Below are 13,767 nucleotides of genomic sequence, written 5' to 3' on the forward strand. Positions count from 1 at the left end.
CTGATTTTACACTGTTTTAAATAACGCTGTCTTTAAGTATAATATGTGTAAAAGACCTAGGTACCACCGCCCCTTCGCACCCCCCTCCCCCCCCCCTCCCCCCTTCCCTCCCCTCACACACACACAACAAAAAAAGAAGATCGAACCATGTTTTATCCGATTTTATAACTTTTACGGCCATAACACATTCTTGTCCAAAAAAGGAAAACAAAGACAAATATCAAACAGGGAAGTCACAAAATACTAATAAACTTGACGAATATATTTTAAAATTGTCTGATTGATATGTATACCTGCTGCCACTACCACGTCCATTCTTATGTCACAAAAATACATACGTAAGTTATTTTGTTGTTGTTGTTTTTTTTTTAAACAGCTGTTTACAATTTATAATTACACAGGTATAGGTTTTGAATTATTTTAATCTGAAATGGTTGAACATCACACGTATATCAATTCAGTAATTCTTAACATATAGACAAAATAGGAAGTTTAGTGAATCGAAAATTATGGTATGTTTGTAAAATTTAAAAAAAAAAAAAAAAAGATAGTGGCAATCAGCGTGGTACAGGTATTTTGCCGTATCCAGGCAGACATTATTCATTTTAATATAACTACACATATTCCACCAATATATGAAAACTGTTTGCAAAATAAAAAATATGCGAAAGATTAAAATCGCATGATAATTTTACCTTGTAATTACAAAACAAATACCCGTATTAAATTCAAAACGCAATTATAGCCTTATCAGTATTATAATCGTCTGTGTTGTTTTAACGTTCCTTATTTAGAGGTAATTGGCAAGTTTTATTACAGGTCCAATAAAAAGTATTTATGCGTGATGCATACAACATTTTATTACTTCTATATAGAAATTTGTTTCATGTAAAATTATCTTGAATTGAACATGTACAATAAATTATGAAAGTAAGTTAATCACGACGACATTTATGATAACTGAAAAGATCATGAAACCAGGTAAAATGTTCACGAAACAAAAATATATCATTAAGTTACTGAAGTAAAATTCAATTCTGTTTTAAATGCAGATATAATTCGCATTGCAAAAACATTCTTGTACACAAAAAAAAATGCTCCGGACATATTTTCCAGCTTTAATTGATCAAGGCGGACCTTGAAATTTATTTACTCAAATATATTAAGTAAAATATGTACAAAAAATTCTGTATTTACTTTTTTACGACAGTTTGCATTTGTGATCCAAGGGTCGATAGGAAAGCTATCTCTTTTAATGTTTAATTGACATAATTGGCATAATTGACTCTTGATATTTAAATGTATATGAAATAAGGTGAGAACAACAACATAAGAAGAAATGCGTATCTCTTTCTTTTTAGAACCGAAATATTAAAATGCAATATTTATCTTATATTGTTTTTGTGATATTAACACAAAATGAATTACTCGCGAGGTAAAATTACATTAAATGATTAAATCATTACTTTAACCTTTTGATCACAATACCGCATGTTCACGCGGCATACTATAATATCGTCTGCTTATGACGCTACAACAACAACTTCGCGCTGAAGTTAATTTTTCTTCGAAATTAGTGGAAATAAACCGTCTGAGAACGAATCAAATTTTTATTTCACAAAAATGAAATAAATATCATTCAAAAGATAAATTCAATGAGAGTAGGAAAGTTCTTGCACCTAAGCTTTCATATCAATGGTTTTATACAAAAAAATGCTTTGAAGAAACGCATGTATGAGATTTTTGCACATTTTATATGGAAACAAAGAAGGGAAAAAATGACGAAATGATGGCATCAAACTTCATGCGAAGAACGAATCAAAAATTAAGATAAAATTTAATTTAAAAAAACATTGTGATGAATCAAATGTTGAACTTTGGTAATATGTTTGCACCTAAGGTTTCTTATTTTTAGTAATTTTGTTATTAAGTAAAATGTGTACATGCCCTTCTTATTTCTATATAGAAAATCTGACCGCTATCGATTATTGGCCGGAGGAATATTCTTCGGTATGGTCGGGGGTTGTGTCAAACTTCTTGGATTTTTCCAATTTTGCCTTGGCCCTCTCCTCAGCCCTACATATCTTTTTATCATCGTCGGAGTCACTGGCAACATTTATTTGCTCATACTCTGCTATCGTGGACCATCCAGACGGTGAGGAATCTGCGATTCTAATCAACTTATTTCTATGATGTAATTTTTGCTGAGCTTCATTCAAATACTCTTGAGCTTTAGAGGCGTTTCTGAGACTTATGGCTTTCTTAGTAGTGTCAAGCAAATCCGAAATTTCAGAATTAAATTGAAACTGTTTCTTATTAGAAATGCTCTCGAATGAAATGTAATTATCACTTCGTACCTTCTTCCTGACGTTTTCAGCTGTCCACTCAGAATCCTCCTTCAGATCACGTTTGAGATCAGCGAATTTCTCGTCAAAAAATCCTTTCAATTCCTGCGCAGCTTGTTTCCTCAGATCAGAAGATCTTTCGTCGCCATTTTCTTGGTCGGACATTATAACTTCATAAACGTATGTTTGCTGCCAAATTTTAACCTCGAGTGGAGATAAAGCGCGAAAAAACCTATATATACTGGCAGAATTGCACGAAATGTTCGTGCAAAAGCCCGCCAAAACATATACAATAGAAACCAATGAAGTATAAAACTAATGAAGGATAGTTAATTTCGAAGCGATAATAATTACATGTTTAAAATGCCCATTAAATCTGGGTCATTGCTAATCAAAACTGAATGAAACTTCACATATAACTTCTCCAGGATACTACCAAGAGAATGATCAAGGCCATCATTTATTGCTTTACGTCCGTCGTCGTCGACGTCGTGTGCCAACGCTATGTTTACTATACCCGACAAGGTAATATCTGGAAACGCCATACATGCCTTCCCGCATGGTCTCAAGAGCTGAATAACTACATTCCAGAACATTTATTATTATTTCTATGAAATTATATTTCTTTGTGCAATTTTTTCAACAAACTATACTACTTAGTATATACTTAGTAACTACACTTTTAAGTGGGAAACTTCACATATCCCTTCAGAAATGTCTTCCATATTATAATACAAACATATGTTCAATAATTCAAATGCCTGCCTTGGTTATTATTTAGCTCACCTGAGCACGAAGTGCTCGGTGCGTGAGCTATTGTTATCGCTCACCATCTGTCCGTCGTCTGTCCGTCCACACTTTTTTCAGATGACATCTACTCTGAAACTACTAACCAGAATTACACCAAGGCCCTCTATCAAGTTTGTTCAAATGTTTAGCTTGCCTCTATTAGGAACCGTAAGAGTTAAAAATAGAAATACATTTAAATGACTTATTCTTATGAACGACTTGGATCTTCATCAAACTTTTCCTGTAGTATCAATGTAAGGTCCTCACCAATATTTGATCGAATTGGGGCACTTGGCCCATTTTTGGGGTCCACTAGAGCTAAAAATACAAACAAAACACATTTAAATGACTACATCTCATCATCTGCTTGATGGATATTCACAAAATTGGTCTGTAGCATCATTATAAGATCTTTCCCCAATTTTGTAGAAATGCTGATACTTTGACTTTTTAAGGGGCTGCTAGAGCTAAAAATAGAAATAACTTTAAACAACATCTTCTCAGGAATGTTAAAATTGATGTTCATCAACATTATCTGCAGCATCATTATTACGTCATCTCAGAAATGTGTTCGAATGAGTTGACTTGGTCCCTTTAAGGGCCACTAGAGCTAAAAAGCAACGCCTTCTCATGAGCCGCTTATTTGATCTTCATCTAACTTTGTCTGTAGCATCATTATAAGGTCCTTTCATGAGGTTTATTTTCTAATACGGGCTCTTGGCCCCTTTTTGGGGACCACTGGAGCTAACAATTGAAACACCTTTAAACGACTTCTTCAGTCTCATGAATCGCTTGATTTATCTTATCGAACTTGGTCTTAAGTATCACTGTAATGTCCTCTGCTAAGTTTTTATTTTACAAATGGTGGCGCTTTGTCCCTGTAAGGTGCCACTAGAGCTAAAAAATACCTTTAATTTACTTCTTTTTATGAAATGAATGATGGATCTGTATCAAGTTTGGTCTGTAGCATCATGGTAAGTCCACTCCCAAATTTGTTCAAAAGCGTGCACCAGGTCCCTTTTAAGGGCAACTAGAGCTTATAAGAGAAATACTTTTAAATAACCTTTTCTCATGAATTATTTGATGGAGCTTCATCAAACTTTGTACCATCATTATATATGTCCTCCCCCAAGTTTGCTCAAATGGTGACGCTTGGCCCCTTTAGATGTCACCTGAACTAAAACAGAACTACTTTTCAACAGGTACTTCTCACGAAAAGCCTAATGGATCTTCAATGTGTCTCAAAAACTATTGAATGGATCTTGCTTAAACGTCAGCTTATTCAGAGGAAGTGCATTGTGCATGAAATATTTATCTACTTCCCTTACTTTTTGAAAAGTCATCATTTTAGTGAATTACTTCAAACTTTTGACAGGAATTAAAATAAACTTTTCCGGCATGGTAAAGTACAGTTAAGGAACTGCAATTTGTATCAAACGTAACCTTTGCATACATATTGAATGAAGTAATTATTGATAACACTCTTTTCCTCTCAAACTTTTCAGACCCTGATCCAAAACATATTTGAATAAGCAGGGGTAGGGCACGAACAAGTAGAGAACAAAGGTGCCATCAACTAGGTACGGGGGGGGGGGGGGCGGTCTTCCGCTCGTGTTTAAGGGGGGGGGGGTACTTGTTGAAATACGAGTATGAAATAGGGGCCTCTGGTGCATATTTTGGTATAAATTTGAGGTATTGGAAGGGTACCCCAACTTATTTTATGGGGCTCAAGAGGCTCTTGTAAGTTTTAAAATGTAGGTATGTAATGGTGGCATCTGGCGCATATTTGGGTCTGAATTATGAGAAAATATTCCTTTTCCAAAATAGTTGAATGCAACTTTGATGAGTATAGGTAGCTTCTCATTCAACTTGGGTGAGTGGGTTGGGGAGGGAGATGGGGGAGGGGCACAGAACCTCTGAGACCGACCCTGCGTCCGGACCTGTTTCTTATACAATTACTTATTTAAAACAAGAGCACCGCCTACGGGTGTCATCGCTAGTCTGTTTGTGCTGGACAGTATGAAAGAAATGAGTTACAGTTCAAAATTTCTAAGTACAAAAAATGGCCAAAATCCTGACAATATGCAGGTTAGAGAGTTATGGTTCTTTACCTACATAGTTATCTAATGATGATAAATATGTGTGTTTCAAAGCTGTAGCTTTTATTGTTACAATAGATTATTTGCATATAACATCATTGTGTACCTTATGCGGAAATACTAACTACACGAATTCTGCAAAATGATCTTCATTCCCCAGGACAGGAAAAGGTCAGGTCAATGAAGTTCAACCCAGATAAATGTAGGGTAGTAGAGACTTTAACATACTAGTATCTGCCACAAGGAATCTAATATATTTGATCCCGCAACGTCACACTAGTATGCAAGCTCTTTATTCCAACAATCATAGTTCTTTGAATAACACCGTTTCACAAACAAGATGACCATATTAGCCCTAATGCGATCTCCTGGGTATTTAATTACCTCATGACAATATGAAGCCACTGTTTCGGGTGCTCCTATTTTTTCTTGTTAAATCCAATCCGTGCTTGTTTAATAACTATACACGCATGGGTTTCTCCTGGGCCTTTTGATCGGCAGAAATATCATAGATAGGTATCATACTGTAGCAGGGCAAATACACTTTGCGCCGATACTAAGACTTTTGAAATGATACATTGAATTAGGGTGCAGCAGTACGCTAAATATAGTGCCGAAACGGACATTTCTTATACATAATTATATACACATGTGCATAGAAAATAACGGTTTTTACCCGAATTCGAGAAACGGAATTTTTCTTTGCTGTCAACACTGGTATGGTCCTAGAAGACCAACGTCTTACTTACATTATGATATAACAATATTAAGCCTCATCTCCGGGTCTTCTCCTTTCAGATTTCATGTTTCTTTGGTTAAATTTCGTCTTATGTACAACGAAGTGCGTAATCCCATTTTAAGGAACAAAGTAGGAAATGGCATGGTTAAGTAATTGAACGGGTGAAATCCTAATAAGGCCTCTGAAAGACTACTCAAGGAGATTCACAAAGGATTAATTGTAGTTATCGAAAGATATATCCAAACTATCGCTTAAAACCGGTGAAACCCCAGTAGATGGAATATTGCAGACGCTTCGCTACAGTATACAAGGAAGGCCAAAAATTTCGAGGCTAGCAACCATAGACCTATATCCTTAGCATGCATGGCTTATGAAATGCTGGAACATATTTTGGTTTCTAACATCACGTCCTTCTTTGACAGAAATGATCTATTCAGTCATAACCAATATTGATTTAGTTCAGAGCTTATCTGTGAAACAAAACTTATAACTTTTACACAAGAGGTCATCGGGAATCTAGAGAATGGCCAGCAAACTGACAATTATGGTAATGCAATTTGCTAACGCTTTCGATAAGGTTGACCACCATAAAATAATACATAAATAAACTCCACTGGGAGTCCATCCATTAGCATCAGAGAGCACAAAGGCATTACTCAAAGACAGATCCCAAAGTGTCGTTGTTGACGGCTGTCCCTCATGCATTCTACCTGTTCTCGTTGCAGTTCCTCAGTATTCAGCAATAGGCCCCTCCCTTCCTGATTTACCTTAACTATTTACCGACTACATTAAAAGTAACAGTAGATTTTTGCATATAACACCATTGTGTGTCTTAAGCGAAAATCCTAACTTGTTACACAAAATCTGCAAAATGATCTCCGTTCCTTAGAAGCATAGGAAAAGGACTGGTCAATGATGTTCAACCCAGATAAATATAGGGTAGTAGAGACTGTTTGAAAGAGAAAAAACAGGTATTTACAATTACACAGTTATTTCATAGCATAATTATCAAATTACACCGGTGTCACTTTAAGTAAAGATCTCAGTTGGTCAAATCACAGAGATATTCTAACTGCAATAGTGAAGAATTTACCCAGAATCAGCAAGAGAAATGTCAAAACAACAATCAGAAAAGACGTTTACGGAATCGTCAAGGTTGTACGCCAGTTCAACAAGGTTAAATGTTTATCCCGGATCACTGAACCGGGATGAACCGAGATACCAAACAGTGACAGTGAGATCGCGGCTTTAACATTTAAACTTTTAAAGCCACCTTGAAAGAACTATCCAAGGCAAATCGTAAAACTGCAAGAAATATACCAATTGACCATCACTTTTGGGCACTTTTCTCTTTCAACTCGGTTTTCCGTAGTCCGGTATTGATCTATTTTATTTTTCATAAAAATGTTCTATTGGTAGAACATACATATCTGTCATCCAAAATGCATTATTCCTAATGATTTTAGCCAGTTATCATTGATTGAAATATTAATTTATGAAATTAGATAGTTTTCAAACACATTCAACACATATCATACCAATAGAAACAACTTTATATGGATATATACACCACGGAATTCCATATACATTTTCAACCCTATATATTTTCAACCCTGTACATTAACCAATCAGAGGCCCTGTGAGTTGTTTCCTTCTGACCTAGAAAGAACATACAGTATTGAGACGCTTTCTTTCCCTTTAATTAATAAGCGTCTAGTTGTTCGACGGTACATGACTTCACAAGAAAATGGCCAGTATCTAATCTGCTGATTATTACTTCTTTCACGTGATCGTTCGTATGGCAGTTATAGTTGATAGACTTTAAAACTCCTCTGTTTGAAATCATACGGTGTTTTTCTTTCTTTGCCCAAAGAGGATTTTCGATTTATATTTATGTTAAATCATTTGTCAAGATAATCATTGTACGATATCAAAGAAGGGTGAGGTGAAGTGAATTCTGAAACAAATATTATTTTATGTATTTTACAACTAGTTACTGACCCATAATTTCTTTATAGATTTATTTGTTCCTAACTAGGTTATCTTCCTTGATTGATCGCATGGACTCAAGACATGTTTCAGATATTGATAGAAATACAAGTTATGGGAACTTTTTAGATATTATTTTATTTCACTGACTTTGTTTTATTATGACAAATATATAGTGGATACTTGTTTTGTTTTGTGCGAAGATGTACTTTTACTTCGAAATAGTATTTTCATTAGTGGCGGAGCCACGAGTGAGAATATTATTTTCGAAGGTAACTTGATGAAATAAAACTCATCTTACAGAAAAAAACTAACAAAATTTCTTTTTAAGTTATGCCTTTCTGCTTTCTTGTGATTTTCAAAAAGACAAAAATACTTGTACTTTTCATTTTTTTCTGATTTGATATTCCACACTGGTAGCCCAAAAGCCAATGCGCATAAACAAAGTGTGCCAATAATAATATCCACAAGAAATATTTGTCAGGAATATTTTCTACCAAAAAATCAGGATTAAATCGTTTATTTTTTAATTTTGATATGTAAACACTTATAGAGTTGTATATTTTGAAACGTCGCAACGTATGTTACAAACTTTCTTATTGTTTAATAGCGGAGTAATATCACATGTATTGATACGGCCACCATATCTGAAGAGTAATGCGAATCGAGGAAAGAAAATTTGTGTAATTCCTAAAAGAAAAATACTGGATTTATTTTAATTCACGGACAGGGTAAACTGCTACTGTTCATTTTGCATAAGTGTGTAAAAGTAAACTATTTCTTGTTCCTATGGACAAGGACATAAACGGATACGAACAATATTTCATTCAAAGTGTAGTTGGAATCGGATAACCGACTAAAACTGACTGCTGCCGACATGCACTGACTAAATGAGAAAATGGGATATGTGTTTACCTGTCTGGCAATCTACTTTGGTTTGATTTATTAATTCAGTGACAGTTTTTGCTGAGTCGTACATGAATGTACCTGAAAATCTTCAAATTTTAAAGTTCGCGAAGACTTAAAGCAAACCCTCTCACAGCCTTCGGATACCTCTACTGGTAAGTCCAAACAAACAAAATAATACTACATTTTTTTTTCTTTCTGCTGATACACGGTGCATAGCAAAACGGACGCTAACATTTAAAGAAACCTTGTCTCCAGTGTGCATTTGATTTGTGCACCGAAATTTACTCTAATAAATGTCGGAATGAATGACAACACGTAGAAAAATAAATTTGATGCGTTCTTAATTTTAGACTTAGTAATACATTCATTTGAAGCAATGCATTTTATCCTAAAACATACCAAAATGCATTTCAAATAAAAGATCCATGAAAATTAGAAGATTACTACAACATATCTATATCATAGATAAAGTACAAAATAAAAACTCTAATATGAAAAAAAAGCAAGCACATTCCTGTTAAAACACGAAAAAAATTGACGTCGGGTCGACATATTTTTGGCACCATACAGGCGCCGAGAAATATTGCTATCACATTTATCTACAACTTTATACAAAATACGTTTTAGAATTGATATGACAGACCGGTGTTACACTAAATTCACATACACTGTTATCTATCATTAAGCGTTTGACGTCTACGTATTCCTAAGACATTCCGTGGACATGATACTTCCCGTATTTTAACATTGTTTAAACACTGTTTCCCGTTGACGTCATGTTGATCTATTTTATTTGGCGCCATACATGAGCCATGAAATAGTGCGTTTTACATGTTTACGTAAGAATCGAAATGATATATAAAAGAACCATGTTATAACATATCTCAACAATATACATCGGTTATACGCCGTATGTATAATTCACCCGGGCATCGCCCTCATGAAATTATTCCGCAAACGTATAACCTCTTCGTATTGATTCGATATGTTCAAACATGGTTCTGCAATATATTAGTTCTTAAGTAAAAGTAGAATCGCTACAAGCATGTTTAATAAACGAATACTTTTGTTAGAATTTTATTCATTGTTGTTCCTTGTTTGACCTTGCATTAAGTTTCTTATCTTCAACACGTGCCTACACGAACATAGCAATTTACATGACTTTCTAAACCTAGCATCAAGTATTCCATATATCACAGGATTGATAGCACCGTTTAGAAAGTATGACCTCAGAAAAAACTTGTACACGGATCTATCTAAGTCACTCAAAGAGGCCACGAAAGTTTTGTTCAATGATCGGATCAGAAGTAACGAAATCAGTGGAACATATGAGATTATGAAGGCTATGGAAACTATAAACATTATCCATGTCGTTCTGTATCTCTTTGACTTTGATAAATCAACACTTGGAGATGAAATTTTGTTCTTGTCGACGTTCCCATTTCCCTTGATTTCGAGAGTGTCTTGTCTCATCCCTCTGTCTTTGTTTGCTGGAATGGATTCTGGTGTACCATTGTCTTCTGCTGTGGCACTGTCCACTCCGTATATCTCGTCTGTTTGTTCTTCAACTGTTTCTTTAGATACAGATACAGGAGTCATTTCAATTTCTGTTTCGCGGATTTCAATTCCACCCTTAGACCTGTATTTCCATTTCATCTGCTGTTTAACACGCACTGCTATACGGCAGTAAAAACTGATGATACCGATCAAAGCTCCAAGAAAGAGAATTGCAAAAACTATATTGTTTATCAGCGGAAATAATGTTTCTTTCATATCCTCTGTTACACCGCATTGAAATATTGTCAAATTATAAATACTATGTTCTCTTTTCTGTATTCCATAGATTATTGGAGAAATCCACGAACATGCAAGCCCAATAACTGGTGAAACTGCACATATACGTTTTGCCGCTCTGAGTGAAACTTGCCAACTAAATGGTGCACACACCCTGCGGTATCTGTCAAAGGCAACGCAGAGCAATAGGACGCCAGATGTAATTGTTGTCCATGTATTTAGAAATAACGCGAACTTGCAATGATATACACTGTCGAAAGTATACTGCCAAAACTGCAAACTCAGTTGAAGCGGCAGAGCAACACAGCATGTCAACAGATCAACTATAGAAAGAACAGTTATAAAAATGTGGTATGTAGAAATCGAATACTTCTTTGCAAATACATAACACACCAAAGAATTTCCAGCAATCCCAGATATACAAAGTATTGTCAGATATATTATTAGCGGAATTTGTCGGATCACTTCTTCGTCATTCAGTTTATTCAAAGTTGAATTGTCCTTATGTGAATCCATGGTTTTACATACAGTTTGATTTTTCTCTTCTATTTTGCAAACAAAAACTGACATCAATGTTATGTTTTTCTGACTAAGATGTCCAGTCTCAGTACATTCACAACTATTTTCAGAGATCTTTTCTAAACAACTTGAAACTGTTTTTTTTCCAATGTTTGCAACACTATCTCAGTATATCAAATGATATAACAATATATATGTGTCAACTACTAAAACTCTGGCTATAGCTATTTTCATGGAAATTGTATAGAAACCACAATGCTTCCATGAACTGTTTTCCGAAAATAGGAATAATTATCTCTCAACATGTAACAGGGAAGGAAAAAAATAAGGAAGTTAAATCATAAAAATATATTTTTTCCACCACATCTTTACAATGACATTTATTTCCTTATATCAGAAGTCTATATATGAGAACGTAGAACGATACTCAAAAATGCATTGTCTGAATTAATACATACACTCCCTTCATAAAGGACGATCGAAGAATTGGAAGAAGTAGTAGTACTGCCTTTCTGGACTAACTTAAGATGGTAAAGTTCAATTAACTTAATACATCAACTCGTTTGAGTGACGGAAATAAGTTGTTAAAGTACTAGTAATAATACAGAACGCCCACTTTCCTTTACGTGTCCTTGATGTTTAGTGAGAAGTAGGTCCACGGATGGATGAAAATCTGGAAACTATATAAAATGGATCTTAATTGTCATACTATTATATGAAACAAAGAACAGTTTCTTTTGAAAGAAATAATATTTCAAAACAGTGATTTGTTGTGTTTGGAATACAGATGGAAAGGAATTATATCGTGAGAGCGCAGCCCGAGTTGTATCGAATCCAGCACACTATCAAGGATTATTATGTACATCCTTGACGATATCCCCAATTATTATACCTCACATAAATATGCAATGCAAATTGCCCATTAGTTTAACTTGAAAAATATATCATATCAAGGACGTAGGAGCTGGGGCGACAGGGGCAGCACCCGCCCCTTTCGAAGAGCAAAATGCAGAACTCGTAAATTTTTGTAAAGGATAAATAAGATACAGCTGCCATCCCCTGCCAGTTGTCAATTCATAATGAAGTGCATCGGCGTGTCTTACCGCTGACACCTTGCCAGATCACTTTGGTAACAGGGTATTAATCCACAACGACCGAGGTCGCTGTATCTTCACGCCCCGCAGAAACGATTTATAAGAGATACATTAATTAATGAAAGTCAATCGTATTTAATTGCTTACTGTCGAACAGATTATAGACACTTGAAATTAATGTTGTGTCTCAGATTCTACTAAGTATCCTGGGTAAAATGCAAATCGACATCTTTAGATGTCTTTTCATAATATATATTCCATTAAATATTTTTAACATTAAAATATATTAAAATTCGAGTATATAACTAGTGCTTATTTTAGAAAGAAAGCAATGAATAGCGTTTTACCTTTATAATGCCATTTAATGACTAAAATGCCATAAGGATTGGATTACCTCTTTAAGTCAGGGTCTTGTGCTCGATCCCCTACATAGACATGACTTGCTATACCCTGGTAAGACATTGTCCGTATCTAACAATATCAAAGTAAAGAGAAGGTTTAAGAAGCCCATTAATTCCTTTTTTGTTTTAATTCAAAATGGATTCCATCATGCCAGACACGGTCGAAGACTTTTAAAATGTCACAAAAAAACATACATCATGTTGGGATTTTATTATCGAAAGAGCTTTGGTGATAAATGTCTAACAGCTGATATAATATACAGTAGAGTGCCCTGGCAAAGAAACTGACTGCCTTTCGTAAATTAACATGTTAGCAAATAGATGATTGTAAATATGTTTAAACATAACTCTTTCCATAACCTTACCAACACACTGATTAAAGATATAGGTATGTAGTTTGAAGGACTATTTTCATTACCTTTCATAAAAAGAGGCATAGCTTTATCACTATTTACACCCGCTGCGCCCTCGTAAAATTATTACGCCCGACGTATAACCACCCATCGTGTATAAATAGTGATAAAAGCACTGTTTTGCTAAAAATTATTTCTTAATTGTGGTCAAATTACTGCATAGTTGTTATCTTTTGCGACTGTGTTGTTATTGTTATAATTGTCCAGATAGTAAATTTTAAAACCAGGATGTACTAATCCAAACCTAAGGTGCTTCTACAATCGCTACAATCGGTGTTAAAGAACTAGTTGTTCATGTTTCGTGACTTTAACATTTTTCTTAATTTCGCCTACTTCAGTGTAATTATATGTGTAATAAATAACAATACATTTTACCTTGATTTAATATGACGTTTCACTTTTAACCCCAGCTATAAAGTTCCATATCTAAAATATTTTAACATCGCATAATAACATTAAATTTCTGTAAATAGCGGTATCAAGATTTAGTTACATTTAGGCATTGATTTTGAACAGTAAATATTTTACACAAATAAACAAAAACCATTAAATTTAATTCGGTGGATTTTATATGGTATCATAAATCCTAAAGGAGTAATTGTAAGCAAATCGTAAATTTTGGTAACTGACATAATTTATGATCACATTATATTCAAAAAGGCATTAAGGAAGTATA

At 34.5% G+C, this 13,767-nt stretch overlaps 1 protein-coding gene across 1 annotated transcript; it reads right to left on the reverse strand.

The window, feature by feature from the left end:
• Positions 1-3,342: 3,342 nt before the first annotated feature.
• Positions 3,343-10,643, reverse strand: LOC123530354 (uncharacterized). The gene is made up of 2 exons (XM_045311123.2): positions 10,028-10,643; positions 3,343-3,452 (listed from the first exon to the last, which is right to left on the reverse strand). The coding sequence occupies exons 1-2, from the start codon at positions 10,641-10,643 to the stop codon at positions 3,343-3,345; spliced, it is 726 nt and encodes a 241-aa protein (XP_045167058.2).
• Positions 10,644-13,767: the final 3,124 nt, after the last annotated feature.

Source organism: Mercenaria mercenaria, chromosome 13 (assembly GCF_021730395.1).
Source record: "Mercenaria mercenaria strain notata chromosome 13, MADL_Memer_1, whole genome shotgun sequence".
Lineage (NCBI taxonomy): Eukaryota > Metazoa > Mollusca > Bivalvia > Venerida > Veneridae > Mercenaria > Mercenaria mercenaria.

Bases quoted from the DNA above. Each gene is read 5' to 3' on its own strand.
- LOC123530354 (XM_045311123.2), bottom strand. From the start codon at position 10,643: ATGAAAGAAACATTATTTCCGCTGATAAACAATATAGTTTTTGCAATT. The intron at 3,453-10,027 runs GTAAATTGCTAT...TTGTATTTTTAG, and splicing joins TGCTAGGTTTAGAAAGTCAT to CTCTAGTGGACCCCAAAAAT.